The sequence below is a fragment of the Protopterus annectens genome, chromosome 2.part0, assembly GCF_019279795.1.
Source record: "Protopterus annectens isolate FY-2018-M chromosome 2.part0, PAN1.0, whole genome shotgun sequence".
Lineage (NCBI taxonomy): Eukaryota > Metazoa > Chordata > Ceratodontiformes > Protopteridae > Protopterus > Protopterus annectens.
In genome coordinates, this window is record NC_056728.1 from 135,787,956 (window position 1) to 135,810,528 (window position 22,573).

The window sequence follows — 22,573 nt, forward strand, 5'->3', positions numbered from 1 at the left end:
AAACCATACTCGTCTATGATAAACATCCACACTTGTCTTTATATGTGTCCATCAGTATGTCTCCATTATTCTTGGCACATATGTGTTTTTGAAAAAAATATATACTATATTCATAATACAATGCTGAATAGGCTAGGTGTTCCTGCTAAATAGTATACTCAAATATACTATTATTCATCACATGACATATGACAATTTAGCTTTTGAAACCCCTTAGCACATGTTTCCCTGTCCAGAAGGTTCAACACTAACTAGTCCAGGTAGTACATATGACAACCTGATCCAATTGAATGTTGACAAGAAATACAATTACAAAACGATGGCTTTTCACACATTTAAATGACTATAACAAACATGGTTGTTCCTACTCAAAATGAATGTAGTATGCCCTGATATGCTTTCACTTAGCTGTTATTAATGAATAGAATTAACTTTTCATTGATCAAAATGTACTGTACTTCTATAGATCTGTTCCTGTTATTACATATTCCAAACCAACCATGGCATCAATAGTTTGTAAATATATACACTTGCACTAGTACCTGTTGTAAATGGGACACTCTAATTAAAGTTTCAATTTCTTACACTCTATGGATAAGGATATATCCCACTTTATGAAGCAAACTTGTCACAACATATAGCTGATATCATTATAATATTACAATTGCATATATACAAGATCTATAAGGATACAGCATGTAGAATCACCCATTTACTAATACATTTCGAGATCCAATAAGGCTCAAAAGTTGAAGTCAATATGTATAATGATGTTTTCACAAGCTATAATCCATCAACGATGATCCAAATGCCTTTCAATATTTTCCGATTCACAAGCCTGTAATCCACCATATATGTTAACAGTACTGCCAACGTCCAATAACGCAAGTGCGAAAAGGATCGCGAAATGTTACTTCATGGTTAACATAAAGTGAAACTAAAAATTTAGATTTATGTCTTGCCAGTAATCACAGTACCTTGATTATTCCTGAATTTGTAGGCTTGTAATCCACCAATTGTTGAGTCCAATAAATGGGACGCTGGTCCCGAATATACACAGAAAAAAGTTCCCAACCAGCTGCCACAGAGTGATAGAATGAACCTCCGTAATTGGCTTTAGGCCCTCAGACCAATCCACATGTCAGCCAAAACACTCACAAGGTAATCCTTCCCTGGTTGAAATGCTGGTTCCCCATCCCGTTTGAACAAAACAATTACCCAATATGGTTGATGCTTAATAAAAATTATAACATCCACTGCTTCACGAAGAAAAAACGACTGAAAAGATTCCAAAAGGATGCCAAAAAAGACTCTTCTAACACAGAAATGCTGTGTCACTATCGAGAACCACCAGCAAAGCCAAGAACATCAACAGCAAACAAAGCGCTCTGCAAGGATGGCGTGCAAAGTCAAACCAACAATGTAAAACACCGACGACCAGCAAGAACGATAGTGACCACACAGTAATGAAGATTTAATTTATTATTTCTCCAAATCCAGACCGGTTTCGGCTATTCAGCCTTTATCAATGGATACAAAAAATTTTTTAAGTGAAATAAAACAGCCTGCATTTATACTGATCTCTAATTACCTAGAAGCAGTGGTGCAGCACCACCTAGTGGATGGAGTATCACAATACATATACCATCTTAGTTGCAAAGCATACGACCAGTGACATTTAGTGCCAGAAATATAAATATTATATCATATTTTCAAAAATAAAAAACAAAGTTTTGAAAAAAATCATGTGTACATGCAGATTCTATAGTGATGGGCCATTAACATACTCTATGTATATGTAAATAAGCATACCTTGGTATTCAAGAATAGAAAATTATAAATCTGAATACAACTGGTATATATATCAGTTGTATTCAGATTTATAATTTTCTATTCTTGAATACCAACACCAATAATAAATTAAATCTTCATTATTGTGTGGTCACTATTGTTCTTGCTGGTCGTCGGTGTTTTACGTTGTTGGTTTGACCTTGCACGCCATCCTTGCGGAGCGCTTTGTTTGCTGTTGACGTTCTTGGCTTCGCTGGTGGTTCTCGATAGTGACACAGCATTTCTGTGTTAGAAGCGTCTTTTTTGGCATCCTTTTGGAATCTTTTCAGTTGTTTTTTCTTCGTGAAGCAGTGGATGTTATAATTTTTATTAAGCATCAACCATATTGGGTAATTGTTTCGTTCAAACGGGATGGGGAACCAGCATTTCAACCAGGGAAGGATTACCTTGTGAGTGTTTTGGCTGACATGTGGATTGGTCTGGGGGCCTAAAGTGAATTACGGAGGTTCATTCTATCACTCTGTGGCAGCTGGTTGGGAACTTTTTTCTGTGTATATTCGGGACCAGCGTCCCATTTATTGGACTCAGCAATTGGTGGATTACAAGCCTACAAATTCAGGAATAACCAAGGTACTGTGATTACTGGCAAGACATAAATCTAAATTTTTAGTTTCACTTTATATTAACCATGAAGTAACATTTTGCGATCCTTTTCGCACTTGCATTATTAGAGGTTGGCAGTACTGTTAACATATATGGTGGATTACAGGCTTGTGAATCGGAAAATATTGAAAGGCATTTGGATCATCGTTGATGGATTATAGCTTGTGAAAACATCATTATACATATTGACTTCAACTTTTGAGACTTATTGGATCTCAAAATGTATTAGTAAATGAGTGATTCTACATGCTGTATCCTTATAGATCTTGTATATATGCAATTGCAATATTATAATGATATCAGCTATATGTTGTGACAAGTTTGCTTCATAAAGTGGGATATATCCTTATCCATAGAGTGTAAGAAATTGAAACTTTAATTAGAGTGTCCCATTTACAACAGGTACTAGTGCAAGTGTATATATTTACAAACTATTGATGCCATGGTTGGTTTGGAATATGTAATAACAGGAACCGATCTATAGAAGTACAGTACATTTTGATCAATGAAAAGTTAATTCTCTTCATTAATAACAGCTAAGTGAAAGAGTATCAGGGCATACTACATTCATTTTGAGTAGGAACAACCATGTTTGTTATAGTCATTTAAACGTGTGAAAAGCCATCGTTTTGAAATTGTATTTCTTGTCAACATTCAATTGGATCAGGTTGTCATATGTACTACCTGGACTAGTTAGCGTTGAACCTTCTAGTTAGTGAAACATGTGCTAAGGGGTTTCAAATGCTGAATTGTCATATGTCATGTGATGAATAATAGTATATTTGAGTATACTATTTAGCAGGAACACCTAGCCTATTCAGCATTGTATTATGAATATAGTATATATTTTTTTCAAAAACACATATGTGCCAAGAATAATGGGGACATACTGATGGACACATATAAAGACAAGTGTGGATGTTTATCATAGATGAGTATGGTTTATTCCTAGATTGTGTTCTTTGACCAAATATATTACAGTGTTATTTTTGGACAATATTCATATATTTTTTATATTATTGACACCCAGGTTCTTAGTGCAGTCCCTGTTGAACTATCACTAATTTGGATATATTGTTTGAAACAGAATTTGTTTCTAGTTGGTCAAAATACATAAATACATTCTTTAAAAAATGGATTTGGAGCAATTACTAACAGGATTATGTGCTGATCGGCATGACATTGGAGTGTTTGGTATGAATAATATGTCAAGCAGTAACCCGAGTGGCTCAAACATGAATATTAGCAATGGCTGTGAAATGGCCTTCAACAAATTCAACAAGGATCTTAAAAACTTAAGGGCCAATATATGGCATCTTAGACTTTTTAAGGCATAAATTAACAAGGATATTACACCAAGAGGACTAAGAGTTAAGTTACAGCCTTTGGTCAGTAGGTCGGAGGACAGACTGACCAAAGAATGGAACCAAGCTCTTCAACAATCATCAATGATGTTTGTTAAGATCCTTGCTGCTTATTATGAGAGAATGGTGGATATTTGTTTAATGGAAGTAAAAGCTTCATGTGAAGAATGTAAGAAATATGAATCACAACCAACATATGCCACTTTTGTTAGCAAATTATCCAAAGATTTGGCTAATTTTGACCAACTAACTAAAGATAGGAAAATACGTAAGTTTAACAGGGACTGCACTGATTACCAAAGGGGTCGTCCTTTTGATACATCTAAAACTGTGAGATTTTATGATTTTGGTCAGAGGACACCAGGAAACAAACCTAAGAAAAGGCCAATGTCCATCCTGAAATCCTCTGACAAGACTTCAGTTAGTACTTCAGGGGAAGACTCCTCATGCACAGATAATGACTGTAATAGCTATCGAGAATCACCCAGAAGCAAAAACAACTAATGTCCAGTACCCTTTAGACATACAAACAAGCGACGAGGGGGTCGCAAGCACAAATATAGGAATAAGATCCAATTCCATGGAAGGACTGATACAAACAATGTTGAATTGACAGAATTTGGGTTTCATAATGTTTTGAACCTTTCTAATGTACAACTGACAGATGTACAAACTACATTACTCAATAAAGGACTTGGTTTTATTCCCAGTTTTTTTCATTGATGAACATAGCATTGTTACGGATGTTTTGTCTTTTTGTCATAACCTGAACTTGAAATTATTTTTTTCAGACAATACCTCTCAAAGATCACTTGATTTCAAGTTCTTGAAATCAGACTTTCAACCGCCCATGAACAAACATGTCTCTATTTTCCAACAATCTGTACTTAGGGATTTACATTTTCATCATAAAGAATCATACATTCTGGGCCAGAACATGTCACCCATGGAAAAGGTAGCCTTGGAGGAATTAAGGCATAACCGCAACATTGCCATTCTGCCTGCAGACAAGGGAGGTGCTGTGGTGGTAATGAATATTGGGGAATACCTCAATGAGGGGAAAAGACAGTTAGCAAATACTAGGTGTTATATGCAAATGTACATTGACCCGACTGGGGTCTTTAAAAAAGAAATAGACTCTTTTCTTAAACTAGCAGAGGATGAGGGTATTATCTCTCTGTTGATCAGTGGCAGTGAAAAACATTGAGCAGCTCCCCTGCCCCCCGTGGGAGTGGTTACTGACTTGAAACTGTAGTTTTATTGACCAGTAGGCGTCTCTTCCAAAACTCCTTCATCTTCCTCTCTTAAAACCTAGTTGCCTCATGGGTTTGGGGTCTTTTCAGGCTTGTTGGCTGTTGGTGAAGCACCCACCAAGAGGAGAAAACGCTGAGAGAAGGGAGCCACTTTTGAGATTTTAAGTATTTTTTCTCTGTTTATTTGCTAAGTTTTTCTGCATAGTTGCCTAGTTTGAGCATTTTCTGGCTTGTTAAACTTGATTTCTGCATTAGTAGCTGTATTTAGAGCACAACCAAAAGCTGTTTACTGAATTTCCTGTTTGCACTTAATTTTAAAATTGTTTTTTCTCAAAACTTGCATATTTTCTGTCTGTGACCTAGCACTCTTGTGTGGGGTCATTTACTGCACTGTTCTAACTTGATATTACTTGTGAACCTCTGCTATCTCTGAAAAAACAAAAACAAAAAAAAATCTTGCTTTTTTCGCACTTTTCTGAGATTTAAAAAAGTTCAGTTACAGGCTTGCTGTTCCTGAACTGTTTGTAAGTTTCTGTGAGGTCATTTTTGCTTGGGCTAAGGGAAAGTCTCTCTGTTGATCAGTGGCAGTGAAAAACATTGAGCAGCTCCCCTGCCCCCGTGGGAGTGGTTACTGACTTGAAACTGTAGTTTTATTGACCAGTAGGGGTCATTTCCAAAACTCCTTCATCTTCCTCTCTTAAAACCTAGTTGCCTCGTGGGTTTGGCGTCTTTTCAGGCTTGTTGGCTGTTGGTGAAGCACCCACCAAGAGGAGAAAATGCTGAGAGAAGAAAGGAGCCACTTTTGAGATTTTAAGTATTTTTCTCTGTTTATTTGCTAAGTTTTTCTGCATAGTTGCCTAGTTTGAGCATTTTCTGGCTTGTTAAACTTGATTTCTGCATTAGTAGCTGTATTTAGAGCACAACCAAAAGATGTTTACTGAATTTCCTGTTTGCACTTAATTTTAAAATCATTTTTTCTCAAAACTTATATATTTTCTGTCTGTGACCTAGCACTCTTTTGTGGCGTCATTTACTGCCTGTTATAACTTGATATTACTTGTGAACCTCTGCTATCTCCGAAAAAAAAAAACAAAAAAAAAAAATCTTGCTTTTTTCCCACTTTTCTGAGATTTAAAAAAGTTCAGTTACAAGTTTCTGTGAGGCCATTTTTGCTTGGGCTAAGGGAAAGTCTCTCTGTTGATCAGTGGCAGTGAAAAACATTGAGCAGCTCCCCTGCCCCCCGTGGGAGTGGTTACTGACTTGAAACTGTAGTTTTATTGGCTGTATTGGGTCAATTCCTGGCTCTTTCCAGCCCCTGCTATCAAGCACGCTTTAGCGTGGAGTTGCCACTAGAGCAGCATCGGGCAGCGCCGGTTTAACAAGGTTAAACTTTTTATGGCTCCATAAAGTCTGTTCTTCATTTTTTCCCTTAGAACTGCTCTACTAGTAATCTAAACAGTATATCCCTTAACTAAAAAGCACAGCACTTGTTCCTAAAAAGCTTTTTTTTTTTTTTTTCTCCAAAAAAAAAAAAAAGCTCAGCACTTGTCTTAAAAGCATCTTCTTTTCAGGCTTAGCACTTCTGTATTATACAAAGTCCCTCACTAGCGAAACCCCCAGGAGTACCCACTTCCTTACTAAGTCCTCTCTCATTCAGTTACACCCCAAACTTCTTAATTTCTCTAGCATGTCGAAGGGACAGATGCTGGCGTCCTCTCCTGTCCAGTTGGTGAATCTGGGAATATTGAGGCAATGTTACAATTGCCTCATGTACACAGACAACCCTCTCCTCCTCCCACATAACACAAATACTTGCGAGAGATGCAGCTATTTAGCCAAACTGGAGGCTGAGCTCTCTCAACTCAGGACTGGCAAGACCAGACAGGAGGAGAAGGCAACTACACACACCACAAAACCAGTCTCACATAAAGCTATCACAACAATGAATCAAACACATAAACACACAAAGACATACTCGGAGGCTCTGAGCAAAATTTACCTAAACAGCAGAGGCCTCCAAAGCAGACACCCAAGCAACCGCCACCTCATGACACACCACAGGCAACACATAAAACACAAAATCAGTGTGCAAAACAGTCACAGCCCTTAAGGCCAAATACAACACCAAACATACTTGTCATAGGTGACTCCATAGTCAGACACACTGACGTCCCACTCACCAGGCTGAACAAGGAGAGGGTCACAGTAAGCTGCCTATCGGGCGCTAGAATCCGCCACATAACACAAGCACTCGGGTCACTCCACAGCAAGTATAAATATGACACAGTCATTGTCCATGCTGGTGTGAACGACCTGAGACGTACCTCCCTGGACTACATGAAAAGAGACATAGAGGAGCTCTCTGATTATGTAGCCCAGGCAGGTATGACCCTGACCCTGAGCAGCATCCTTCCTTCACCAAGAATGATGCCACAACATAGAGACAAGATGATCAGCTTTAACAATTGGCTTAATTACTGGTGTCATTCAAAGGGGATCCAGTGTCTGTCTACCTGGGATGACATGCTTGACAAGCCACGCTGCTTCGCAAGGGACGGCTTGCACCTGTCACCCCTGGGATTCCGGATATTGGCTAAGGCTCTTGCCACCCCCATAGTGCCTTTTTTAGGCAAGGCTCAAATTCTAAACCTACCACCCTAGAAAACAAAAATGGGAAGAAACTAAGGGCAATGCTGCTCAATGTCAGAAGTCTAAATCTCAAAATGCACGCACTCGAGGCCCTTCTCAGTATGGAGAACATAGATGTCTGTGCTGTGACTGAAACCTGGTTCAAGGCTCCTGAGAGCACCCCGGCACTATCAGGTTTTACCTCATATCATGCGTTCCGGCCCCAAAACCCGGACCACACCACAAAAGGAGGGGGTGTATCCATATTCATCAAGGATACCCACACCTCCAGGTTGGTGGCAACGCACGAAGCATCGGAAACCATCCAGGTGCAATTAAACATAGGCAAAACTGCTCTACAATTTGTAGCATGCTACAGGTCACCCTCTCATACTCAGGAACCCCACACAGCCTTCCTGAAGACACTGGAGGGTATAAAAGTATCTCCAAACACCATTATATTGGGTGACTTCAACTACCCGAATATAGACTGGGAACATTACTCAAGCCCAAACTTTCTAGCCCAAAGGTTCCTGGAGTTCATAAATTCAAATGCCATGGAACAACTAGTCACCGTTCCCACAAGAGGAGAAAATATACTAGATCTCATCATCACAAACATGGGGACAAAATGCTCCACACCATAAGTATATCCCTCATTGGTGAGATCAGATCATAAACTAATCTCGCTGGATATCCACATCCCGCCCCCACCCCAAACAAAAAAGACCACAGTGAAGAACTTCTCTAAAGCAAACTTCACACTACTCAAGACTGGTGTGGTATCCTTCAAGGCCCCCGAGCCAGTGGAAACCACAACCCAAGCTGCGGAAGCCCTTACAAATGCCTTCTACGAACACCTCCAGGACTGCATGGATCAGGCAATCCCTAATAAAACCAAGACTCTTTCCACCAAGGGCAAACGTCCAGTCTGGTGGACCCCAGCCATAAACAAACTTTACAATAAGAGGAGAAAGCTGTTACATGATAGAGCAAAATCCATAAAAGAGAAGACACCTTTGATCATTATTAGTAAAAAAATACGAACACTCATAAAATCATCCAAGGCCAACTTTGAGAGAAAAATTGCCATAGATTCAAAAGACAATCAAAAGGCCTTCTTCAGCTATGTTAGAAACCTGGGTGGAAACTCCCAGATATGCTCAGAATTAGTCCAAAATGATACAAAGATCACTGAACCCACAGACATTGCCAACATACTGGCAGACAGGTTCAGTGCAAACTTCACCCCCCTCTCCCCCCCCCCCAGAAGGAGAGATAACTATCCCAGCGGAGTGCAGCCTCCCAGACATCTCCAATGCGCAGGTGAAAGCTGCTCTCTCTAAAGCTAAAACCACAGCATCAATGGGACTGGATGGTGTCCCCGGCTGTGTGCTACACGAACTCAATGAGGAACTAAACCCGCACATAAGGCAGCTGTTAATCTTAGTCTTACCACAGGATACGTGCCCAAGGAGTGGCATACGGCAACTGTGGTCCCACTCCACAAAGGCGGTGCCTCTATGGACCCTGGTAATTACCGCCCCATAAGCTTAACAAGCCTGGTCTGCAAAGCTATGGAGAGGATCATAATGGAACTCATAAACAAAGACGTAGGGGACTTGCAGACATTGGACCCGACCCAGTTTGGCTTTGTCAAGGGCAGATCATGCCTTTTGAACTTGGTCAACTTCTTCGAAACAGTCACCAAGGCCATTGATGAGGGAAAGGCAGTCCATACAGCCTACCTTGACCTTGCAAAAGCTTTCGACACAATACCCACTCGGGTATTATAGAGAAACTTACCAGCTTAAATGTAAACCCATATGTCACAAGATGGGTTGCAAACTGGCTAAAGGACAGAACCCACAGGGTTAGAGTAGCTGGCGCCATGTCAGACTCCACGCCGGTCACAAGTAGTGTCCCACAGGGCTCAGTCCTTGGCCCCCTGTTGTTCGGCATCTACTTCTCAGAAGTACAGGCTAACATAGGAGGACTATGGCTGACAAAGTTTGCAGATGACTGCAAACTGGAAGCCATAGTGGAAAGTACATCGGACACAGATATCCTTCAGAGGGGTCTCACGGAAACTGATAGCTGGTGCCAGAGCCATGGCCTGAAGTTAAATGCCAAAAAATGTATAGTCATACCCTTCGGGAAAAACAAGGTAACCCCAAGCTACCATATAGGTGGCAATCCACTAAGCACAGAAGAAGTTATCAGGGACCTGGGGACCCAGGTTGACAGTGGCCTTTCTTTTGACACTCACATTGCTAAAGTGGTTAGAAAAACCTTCTACATTGCCCACCTGATCATGAAGGGATTCACATCCAGATCAAGTGAGGTCATTGTTCCCCTGTACTCTTCACTTATCAGACCAATGATCGAGTACAATGCCCCATTCGGGATGTATCTCACCCGACACCTGCAGCAGTTGGAGAGACCCCAAAAGTTCCTCACCAAAAGGATAAAGGGACTCCAAAATCTGTCATATGCTGCCAGACTGAAGAAACTACAGCTCTATTCAGTTGCATACCGTCTGCTCAGAGGTGACCTGTGCCTGACATACAAGGCCATGTCCAACCAGGAATTAATGGACATGCTCCACCTCAAAAAATCCAAATCTACCAGATCCACTAGAGCAAGCAACTTAAACCTTAGCACAGATATAAATAGGACATGCTGGAGGGATAGATTTGTCACCCAGAGACTCCCTATGTTGTGGAATAAAATCCCGGTCCATGTGAGGCAGAGCACCTCGCTGGCTCTGTTCAAGAGAAATCTTGACCGGTGGATGGGAGATCATAGGTTTACCCCAGGAATCATCTCTGTGTCACTGCTGGACAGAGGCACAACAAACTAATGGGCACAGTATTTTTTAACATAAGGGGTGGCGTAAGCCACAAAAACTCTGGGCTAGGCTTATAAATGCCTTAGGGCAGATAGCCTAGTATAAACCTATGAACCTATAACAAAAAATACAGTTAAACATCTCACTGTAAAGGACCTACAGAAACAAATCTTGTATCTTCTTCCAAAAATACATAAGTCTATTTCAAAACCCCCAGGTAGACCCATTGTATCAAGGATAGGGTCCTTGACTGAACCATTATCAGCATTTCTAACACAGTATCTTAAACCCCTTCTAACATCGGTCAGGGCCTGACTACAGGACACCACGCACTTTTTACAAATTTTGCAGGATACACAGTTAGAACCAGACTGGTTAATGTGCACGTTGGATGTGAAATCTTTATACACCAGCATTCCACACTGGGCGGGATTACAATCCCTGCAATACTGGCTTGAGAGAACAAACCTATATCCTCCGGGTTTCAATACCTTACTTGTCTGCATGGCAAAACATGTATTAAACAAAAATATTTTTTACTTCCATGGAGAATGCTTTTGGCAGTTACAAGGGAGAGCAATGGGAGCTTCCTTTGCACCCATTTATGCAGATTTGTTCATGGCCTATTTTGAAGAATGTATGATATATGATACATCACATAACATTTACATGGTGGAAATTGATATCTGGCGATGATATTTGGATGATTGCTGGATGATGTGGAAGACGGATGAAGTATATTTACAGGAATTTATGGATTACCTGAATGGTAACATTTGGGGTATTGAGTTTACGGTTACAAGTAACATTAGTACTACTGACTTTTTGGATGTTACTGTTTACCATAATAAAGATGACACTAAGTACTAAAACATTCAGAAAATACCCACAATACAATACTTTGTTACATGCCTCCAGTATGCATCCGAACCACACCATCCGCAACATCCCTAAGTCTCAGTTTATGCGTATTAGATGCATTTGTTCATCTCAGGAGGAATTTGAACATGCCAGACAAGATTTATACCATAGATTTCAAGACAGAGGATATAGAGACATGGACATATATCAAGCTAGCTCATGGAGCAACACCATAGATAGAAGGACTTTGCTACAATACAAAAAATCAGGGCATGCTCATCAAGAATCTATCTTGAGATTTGTTACTACGTATGGTAGGAACCAACAAATTGTCAGGGATATATTGATTTCAAACTGGAGCATTCTTTTGGCTAATGACAGTTTAAGGACACTATTAGGCCCTCAGTGTCAGATGTGATACAGACGAGGCAAGAATCTGGGAGGGCTATTTTCACATTACAAACATAGAGAAGGGGGAGGAGCGGTATATCACCAGACCACTATCAGTGGAGACAAACTAATTGGTACTTTTCCATGTGGCCATTGCTGCTCCTGCTTACAAGTCAGTACACTTAAAGAATTTACCAGTGCCAACACAAATCGTGTATTTAAAACGAGGGTGTTTGGAAATTGTAGCAGTACATGGATTATTTACTTAGCTACCTGCCAATGTAAAGCCTTCTACATTGGTCAAACTTCTAGATCTCTTAGAATAAGGATGACAGAACATCGTAGTGACATTAGGAACAAAAAAGAAACAAATGCTTTGTACAGACATACAATACAACATCCCAATGCTCAGTTTATGTTCATGATCATTGACAAAATTCAGGGAGATAGGAACAACCAACAAGGTTGGCACACCATTTTAAACCATAAGGAACAATATTGGATCACCAACCTTGGATGTTTATTTCCTCCAGGTCTGAATGACCATCTGTGAGTTTCATAAAATAATGGGTGGTTTAGTAGTTATGGTAATAACATCATATATTCATATGGATCAAGTATTAGTGCGAATAATATAATGGTGGTTAGGTCTACCACAATTAACATTATATTCGACCAAGTATGGTATGCATTTTTCAGGATACATACATATATATATATATATATATATATATATACACTGATTTGTATTTGTATCTGTCATTATGGTTTGAAATATTGGGCAATATATGATTACAATGATGATTCAGTACCATGTATAAGGAGATTATTTGAAATCGTTATAATCAGTATTAATAGCTGACAATAATGCTATATTTTTCTACCTTATTTATTAATATGGTATATGATCATTATTTTTCATTTTGTTTTTATTAACATGTGGTTATCATATAAAAATATATATACCAGTTGTATTCAGATTTACAATTTTCTATTCTTGAATACCAAGGTATGCTTATTTACATATACATAGAGTATGTTACTGGCCCATCACTATGGAATCTGTATGTACACATGATTTTTTTCAAAACTTTGGTTTTTATTTTTGAAAATATGATATAATATTTATATTTCTGGCACTAAATGTCACTGGTCGTATGCTCTGCAACTAAGATGGTATATGTATTGTGATACTCCATCCACTAGGTGGTGCTGCACCACTGCTTCTAGGTAGAGACCAGTATAAATGCAGGCTGTTTTATTTCACTTAAAAAAATTTTTGTATCCATTGATAAAGGCTGAATAGCCGAAACCGGTCTGGATTTGGAGAAATAATAAATTATTTCTTGAAACCTAACATAGAAGGATCTCTCACCCATTTCATCTTGCCTTGCTGTAGTAAGTGAACCAGGGAATAGTAATTCTGTAGATCAGTCAGGAAAATATAGTGAGATTGGTTAAGTACTGTTTTTCTGTATCTGTGTGAATCTATTCATTGTATTATTTTAATATTTCCTGTAACTGAAACTTTGATGTTTATTGTAAATAGATATTTAGTATTTGTATGGTCTTATTATATATTATTAAATATAGTTAAGTTTTTCATTGTGGCATGTCCTTTAGAGAATATTTTAACCTTTGAGAGTACTCATATCTATTCAGTGACTCGGAGGCTGCTCCTGAAAGCCTTACTGCATTGGTCAAAATACTACCATTTCTACTAATATTAATTTCACTCAATATAATTGGGTACCCTTGTAAGAGCCTTAAAGTAGCTGGCTTTGGAGTGTCTGGTGGCATTAACTACCTTATAGTCTGGGCAGAAGGGGGCATAGCTAGTAAATCTGTACCAGCTTTTCCAGGTGTGTTCGTGTGTGTGTGTGTGTGTGTGTGTGTGTGTGTGTGTCAGAGTGTGTGTATGTGTCAGCTGTTTGGAGCAGTGACATGAAGCATTGGTTTCACAGAGAGGGTGTTGGAGGACTTGGCTTGTACACTTGGCTGAGGACTCAGCTGTATAGCTCTGCCAGTGGGGAGTCTTAATGAGGCCCTGGAGGGAGACAGAGAGAGAAATCCAGACCCCAGAATGTGTCTGTTCCCTGTGTGCTCTTAAGGAAATTGCAGAGAGCTGCATCTGGAAATACTGTGTGTATCTGTTTTTGTTCTGAGTGAACGTCCCTCTCCAGTATTAGTGGTGAGGATTCAGGCTCCTTGATTGCTGGCTAAGAAATGGGACATCACTGTCATAACTGTATATAGACATAAGTCTGCTCTTTTTCTCTTGGTGTCACTTTTTTAGTTTGATTTTGAGTAATTTCTGAAACAGTTTGCAGATATATACATTTTAAACGTCCTTTTAAATTTCTGAGGAATGTTATATTTATTTGTCATTCATCCTGACAACATTTGAAGTTTTATACACTCTTGCAACTCTGGATATATTTCCATGCAGTAAAGAGATTCCATTGGCAATGAAAGGTTGTTTTTAGGCAACTACACAAGTAAATGAGAGAACAGTCATAGCAACTTTCCATTTGTTGGAAGACACAAGACCTTTTCTAGTGAGTTATCCTTTGGCAAGGTCAATTGGATTGACAAGGATACTTCAGTCTATAAATGGTGACAGTCTACATAGTGGGAGACTAATCAGCTTATTACATTAATGTGAAAATATTGATTTGTAAAGAAAAATGGAAAATTATGAGGTAAAACTACACATTGACCTTAAAATACAGGTAGTAGCTCAGCCTCACCTGAAGGCTGCTATTTCATTTAAGACATTTAAGACAGAAGGTCGAGGAAAAACTGTTGTAAACATTAGCAAAATATTATAGAGAAGTTTACATGACCAGCGCTGTAGGTTTCACAATTTGTTACTACACAAAAAACAAAGAATCTCTATTAAATGAGACCATGCATAGCTATGGGACCAGCAAACAAGAGTAAAGAAAATGAAGAAACGTAATGACAACTAAGTGCTGTAGTCTGTAGCAAGCCCGATGTGAACTTAAGTTATCATAAGATAGAATTAGATTCATATAGTAGACCTGTTGCTGCATTTCCGACACACACACAGGGTAAGGTATAAAAGGACAGTTTTTGGAATACGCTCAGCATTAAAGCTATATTATCACATTATAAAACAAACTTATGTAATGTTATCATTATGCTTGGTGAAATGCAACAGGAACATAAGTAATGTCTAAAAGATGAGCTTGGCAGGCAAACAAATTGGACTTACAATTCACAAAGGGAAATACGAGTTTGACAAGGTTGTACTACAATTCTGTGAGTTCATACATTAAACAAATGTCAGCCACATCCTGTCATGGTTAAGGCTTTACATGCTATGTCACTACCAAGCAGTATAAAGGAAATGAGATGTTTAAAACTTGTTGTAAATTATAGCTCAAGGTTGTTTAAGGATTTCAGTACAACTACTTCACATTTGAGAGAGTTAATGAAAAAAAGTAATTTTGAAATGAAAGAGATGTATCAGAAAGCAACAGTTCACCTTGTCACACTAAGCTATGACCATGGTGGTCAAAGTCCATGAACTAAAAGTATATAATCATACAGTGACTATTGTTAGGACATAGTCACATGATGGGAAATGGCCATGGACACTGCTAGTGTTTTAACATCAACTGTATATACTTGCTTGATCCTGACCTCAGCGAAAGAATTGTAAGGGAAGTTAAAATAAATTGTATTTACACCAGACTTAGATACCCACAGTTGTATTTCTGTATGTGTTTGTGCATGGTGCATGCATGCGTGTGTGTGTGTTTGTCAGGCTGGAAAAGATTTGATAACTGGAATTTTTAGAAAACAAAATACAGAATAATAGGCATATAATGAAACTTTGTTAATATGCATTTTATTTGTATACAAGCCCGGTTAATACACGGTGAAGACCTGCCTCCCATGGTCACAGAATTAGTACACTGAATTTGTTAAAACACGGTACACTGGTATGTGCTTACATGTGCTTGAATGGCAAAAATGTATCAATACATTGTCTGATGCTCTGGCATTAGTAGAAGTGCTATAGAAGTACCTAATTTATTATTATCTATGTGGTCACGTGGATGAACGAACTTCCTTTCTAATTAAAATGTAAATATTTATTTTGCAGTTTGAATACAATACTGGTGAGGCATATAGTAATATTTCATTAAAATTTAATTTATTCCAGTTACACTGGTGTAATTAATAAGACTAAGTAATGGAGAGAGGCAAACAAAATGAAACTACACTGAACTGTAAAACACAAAAGCAGTAAACCAAGAACCAGTAGATACATGTGGAAACGAGGTGAGGATGTGAAAACCTAAATCAGCCACGATACTGTAATGTATTAAAAATAATATAAAAGAAGTTCCAAGTTCCAGCAAACACTATTATTTTACTAAACCAAAAGTTACTAAGCAGTTTTGTTCCTGAATGATCATGGGACTTCATCAGAGTAGCAATGTAATGTGCAATCACTGTTTAAAAACCAAAAAGCCTGAGAAGTGTTGACTGAGGTTTCTTTTTTGGGGATAAACTCTTGGCTGTGCTTGTAAAGGCCACAGGGCCATTAGCCTAGTAACATCCTATGATCCTATGATTGTTGCTCTCAGGCTATTCATACTTAAAGCTGCAATATACTTTTTACAGAATGATCACCCAGAGTGAAAATAAAATATATAAAAAATGCATATAATAAATACACATAAATAACTGATCATCTCTCAATTAAAAATTGCCCAAACCTAACTATTCTAGCAGTGTTAAAATTTAAAAACATTCAACCAAATTCTTACATGAATAGGTCAAGCAATACTGCAGTTCAATACAATAACATTCAAGGTTTAAGGTGCATAATTTTCAGTAAGTTAATGCTTTCAACTAAAAAAAAAAAGATGGAGACTGAATCATTTAGGCCATAAGGGCCAGTGGCATTGGTCTTTATTTGATACTCAGCTTCTTTACATTCAAGTTTAACTTTCCATGGTCCATCTCTGGCATCTACTTCCATAATATCAATAAGAAAGAAGCTAAAAGAATGCCCTTCTTTTCTTTGAATATGCTTCCACAACCCATTTCTGGTGTCCTGCTTCTTCAAATCCCTTAAATGCTCATATATTCTGTCTTTAAGTGCCCTTTCTGTTTTTCCAGTATAATACGATTGGCACTGTGAGCAAAAGGCAATGTATACAACTTTCTCCATTTTGCAATTACATCTCTTAGGGCATCTGATCCTACTATAACCTTTAACTGTTATGGATTCACCTTCCCAAATATAAGGACAGTAAGTACATCTGCCACATTTCGTCATCATGTGGCATCTTGAGCTACCATAATTGGTATGTTTCTCCCTTTCTAATTAGTTTTTAATATTAATATCCCTCTTATAGGTCACAATTGGTCATTATCCCAGTTTTTACCATACTTAAACCACCTGTTTCAAGAATTTCCAATTGTTAATCAATAAATCCTGAATTATTCTCACCTCTTTGTTAAAAGTAGGAAAGCATCCTCTATTATTCCTAGTGTCCTTGGCTACACCTGCTGTCATTACATCATTAAAACAACCTAGAAATGGTTTATAAAATAGGTCAGCCCTTTTTTGCTTAACCTCTTGGAATAACTTTTCAAAAAATGCCAGGGGGTATCCACTATTTAAAAGCATACCCTTTAAAATTTCTCCCTCCTTGACAAATGTTTCAGCCTCAGATACCATTCTCACTAGATGCACTAATTGTCCTTTCACAAGGGCTTTCTTTTGATGAAGAGGATGGCAGCTGTCAAAGTGGAGCAAGGAATTAGAGTACATACGTTTCCTATACAAACTGGATGTGAAACATCTGTTTTTTCTGGTGAATTTTTAATTGCACATCCAAATAATTGATAACATCAAAAGATTTCATCATTGTAAAATGTAGCAAATGGGTAGTATTATTGATGTAGGTAAAAAATTATTGTAATCTAGTCTCAGTATCTTGCCAAAAAATGTCATCTAGGAAGTGCCCATAAAGGCTCCAACATTTAGCAAAGGGGGTATTAAAATGTAGTTATGTTCCCACTAGGCCAGAATGGTATTCACAAAAATGGGGGCACATGTGACCCCCATTTAAACACCTTTTACCTGCTTAAAGATAGATCCTTTGAATCAAATGAAATTGTTGTTTAAAACAATTCCATAAGACTAGATAAACAATTAACCAATCTGTTACTTAAGTTGGTATACTAAGTTACATATAGGGTGAAACAATCAAGCCCAGTATTATGGGGTATAACAGAGAATAAGTCCTTAATATCTGTTGTAAGAAATATTAACTTCTCCGCAGCTATTTGTTTTTGAATCTTTGTAAGAAAATCCCATGAATCATTGTAAATGTTTGCCTCATTGTCTAAAATATGTTTCAGTTTTGTATCAATAAGCTTGCCCATGCTATGTGTTTTAGAGCATTTGGAGTTGATTGGTCATTAAGGGGGTGTGCAGCATTCTTTCTGAATTTTGGGATCCCAAAAATGAAAGGGATCCATGGGAAATCATTCTTAATAAAGTTAAATTTTTCAGTAGGAAGCACTTCATCTAAAAGTAGGTCATAGATAGCCATATCGATTTTTGAATATGAAATATTCATCTGGTTTCTAGAACTCTTTTCGTATTGATCTGTAAAAAGCATATACTCCAGTCTACTAGTGTAATCAATATTCCTTGACAGCCATCCCCCCTCCCTTATCAGGTTTCATGCATCCCCAGCACTAAGTCACCTACTCATGCCCTTCAAATCAAATTGTCCCCTTGCTCCAAATCACTCCTTTGTATCTCTAAGGCCAACAACACTGCAGGTAAAGCACTATTCTCCCATAATATAGCTACATCCTGGAATAACCTTCCCCCTGCTTTATCTTCTGCCTCCACTATTACACTGTTCAAAAACTCACTTTAATTATACTTAATGAATTCCTGGCTATGTTCATACATTACCTAACCTTCACTGTTTCTACCACCCCAGATAGCTTCATATCCAATTATACCTACTGTAATTTGTATACAGTATCAGAAATTATATTTTCTGCTCAAGTTTCTAATATTTATACTACCTCATGCTAAACTTACACTAATTAATTTCTATAAGTAGTCTCTGTCTGTCTCAATAGTCAGTTATAATGCTTATCTAGTGTCAGTTTCTGTTTCTTTATCGAAAGTTGTATTTTTTATCTAGTGTCAAATTTTGTTTTTGTATCGATAGTTGTATTTTTATCTATTGTCAATTTTTTGATTCTGTATAGATCATATTGTTATCATATTGTTCAACTATTTTTTGATTCTGTATAGATCATATTGTTATCATATTGTTCAACTATTTGTTTTTCTGTACTGAATGTGGAGCTTTTCTCCCCGGGCCTCCACTGTAAAGGGACATGTGTCCGGTCGGACTATCGCGGTAAACAAATGTAAAATAAATAAATTTCATAAAGCAGGTCCCTTTCAGTGTTCAAAATATTATTACCATTCCCTCCTAAATTGCATTTAAACACCTTCCTCATGTCATGCTCACATATTTTTTCAAATAAAGAGATTGTGGGATTTAAGGGGAGAGTTAAAAACACTTGATTTCTTACAAGGGTCATTGTTTTCCACACTTTAATTCTCACCGTCCAACATAATAAATACTAAAGTTTAACTTCCTCGTAAATATTTTTAAATTAACAATTGTTCTAGAAATATTGCCATTTCTAGATGGAACAAAGAGTGAGGTATGGTCTCGGGATATCGCTGAACTGAAGTTATATATTTTATAGTCATTTTTCCAATTAGTAATTATTTTTGATCCACTAACAGTTAATTGTTCCTCGCTCATCCCCTCTTCCTCTGGGAAAATTGAAAGTTCATGGATTGATGTTCATGGTGATAAAGCCCTTTCCAATTGCCTTGGTACCTCTTTTTCTGATTCAATAGTCTGTCTGATCTCGGGAGGGGTGGAAAATCCAAAGGGGTCTCAGGGGTAGCATGGTCAAAGTCACTCTCTGGTTCAGGGAAACAATCAGTGTTGTAAATACTGTTAACAAGCTTTGGAGGGACAGGGCTGGCTCTTTTGTTATTCTAATCGTTTTTTATCATGAGTAAGCTTCTTTTCTTTTCTAAATTTTACCTCATTTAATGTTTTTACGTCTCTGTTATAGACCAAATTATATTCACCTGTGTGTGTTTCAAATGCCAAATCCTTCGAAACAGTATCCAGCAGAGTAATATTTCACTCCAGCTGCTCCATGCTTAATTGGTTGTGCTGCATCACAAGCTCCATTAACTCACATCACTGCTGATCGAATAAAGGCAGAAGATTTTGATGTAAAGTGGATAACCTGGAGGGAATTTTCCATGATCTCAAATGCTTGGGTACAATGCCCAACTTCACACATTCCTGAAAGTAGCATTTCTCTACCTGCAACATTCAGTATTTAGTAAGTTTTTTCTCCAAGGAACATTTTGAAAATCCATGCTGTTTAAATAATTTGAATAAAGAAAAATTGCCTGTTATCTATAGAAGTAGAAAGAGCACGTTGATGACGAGTGCCATTTTCAATGATTCGTTCCACAGATATTTTGTTCTGGTGGTTAAAAAAAACACTTGCTTACTCAAAAACTCAAAAAAAAGGCATTGTTATTGCTGGACAATTGTCCTGCTTATCCACCTGCTGATTCATTAATTTTGCGTAACGGTAAAATTTGTGTTCTTTACTTGCCCATGAACACCACATCACATCAAAAATCCAACCTTTAGACCAAGGAGTTATTAAAAATTTCAAGCAAAATTATAGACGTGGTTTAATTTTGGCCTTGGTTTCTTCTGAAACTGTTAATATTCCAGAGTTTTTAAAAAAATTAAATCTAAAAGAAATCATTTATATGATTCAGCAGTCATGGCATGATGTTAAAAAGCACTCAACAGAAAACTGTTGGATGAGAGGCCTGTGTGATGCCTTCGCTCAGGCTCAGCTGGACCCTGTGCCAGACCATCATAGCTCTTCTGAATTTGAATATGACTTTGAAGGATCTACTGAAACAGATGTCAAGACAGTTAGCCAAACAAATCAACAAAAAGCAGCACAAATTTATAGATGCAAAGATTTTCACATTGAAATCTCTCAAGACATTGTCAATGAATGGTTAAAATCAGACAAAAGAAGGGATTGGGGTGTTCCAGTTATGGAATTAAATGTCCTATGATGATATTGTACAAGCAGTTCAGACCAAATTGGCTATGACTAACTCACATAACATAGGCTAAAGCGATGAAGATGGCGACAATGTCTCATTTGTACCAACGTCAAAAATGTTGCCATCTGAAGTGGTTGCAGCTGTCGAATAATTCACAAGAGTCATGGAGGAGCAAGGTGCAGAACTGTTGGATTTAATGCACCTGAGGCGAATAGCTGATTTTGCAAGAAAAAAAAACGAGTCAGTAGCCTGAAGCAATTGAAACTAACCAACTTTATTCAGAGGCCTGTGAATGCATAAAAGCTGTATATCATTTAATGGACATGTATACTCAAGTAATATATATTTCTTGTTCACATGGACCTATACTATGTAGTCTTTGTTAACATGTGGTACATCTGAATAAAGTACTTTACTGTTTTGGATTGCCATTTTATTTAATGTTACACTTTATTTTTAAATAATTAAAAGTTTTCCGAGACTGCATGTTTAATTATGGTTTTACTATTTAAATTTGTGTAGTCTCAGTTGCTTAGCGTCTGCTGAATTGCATTGAAATTGAGTTTCCACTGGTGATTTTCACCATGTTTTATTACCTAGTGCTAAATTTTAATGCCATTTTGTTTGTACACACAGTGTTATTACGCGGTCCCAAAACGTTAACTCCCGACCACCACGTATTAATGAAATTCCACTGCATTTATGAGAAATTAAGTTTGGTCCATAGACTTCAGATGCTTTATTAAACCCATTTAGTGTTGTTCCTTTTAAGGTTTCTATAATATCCATTCCCACTTCGTTTATGTTGCACTGCATTTAACATGCATAAAATATAAAGACTAACTTGCTTCCTGTTCAGCTTTTCAGAGGTCTTCATCTTTTCAGCTGAAATTGAGTCAAAGAGATAATTTTATGTTGTCAGCAGATGGTTGGGCTGTGCATCTGTGAACATTAAAGAATCCATTGTGTTCCACTGCATTTGTATTTGTAACCTTGGAGGTAGTTACCTCTGGCTATATCTTTGCTAGACTAGCTAATGAACTGTATCAACAATTCTGAATTTGTTGCATTTCTCATATCTGAGGTCATGACTTGATTAAATGCTGTTGAATGATATAAATTAACTTGGAAAATATTTTTAAAAATGATTTTTTATTATTTATTAAACTACCATTATTTCCTCATTCCTTTAGGTTACCATGACAATCATATAGTTATTCGATGGTTCTGGGCAGCTGTGGAAAGATTTAACAATGAGCAAAGGCTGAGACTGCTTCAGGTAAGAGTCGAGTACATATTTTGTCATGCTCATCTGAATGGCCCAGTTAGTACTTCAGTATATCTGCTATATGAAATGCCATTTTGAATATATAATTTCTTGTAGTGATTAGCTGACTGCATAGCTGTGGAAATAGCTACCTCCTAGGTACAGGTTAACAACCTTTAGAATGCATATTTTCCTTTCTGATTCCCTCACCACACATCGAAGTGCAGAATTGCTTGCTAATGTCCTGCCTCAGTCAGAACGCTTTGCTTGGATATCTAGTTATTTAACTGG

The 22,573-nt window shown here is 37.7% G+C and overlaps 1 protein-coding gene across 2 annotated transcripts in view; it reads left to right on the top strand.

Moving 5' to 3' along the window:
• Positions 1-22,573, top strand: part of HECW2 (HECT, C2 and WW domain containing E3 ubiquitin protein ligase 2) — a 2,117,141-nt gene that overhangs the window by 1,931,149 nt on the left and 163,419 nt on the right. For both annotated transcript variants that reach the window (XM_044060621.1, XM_044060622.1), the window contains one exon: positions 22,209-22,294. In XM_044060621.1, the coding sequence (XP_043916556.1) occupies positions 22,209-22,294 (86 nt within the window). The remainder of the gene's footprint in view (positions 1-22,208; positions 22,295-22,573) is intronic.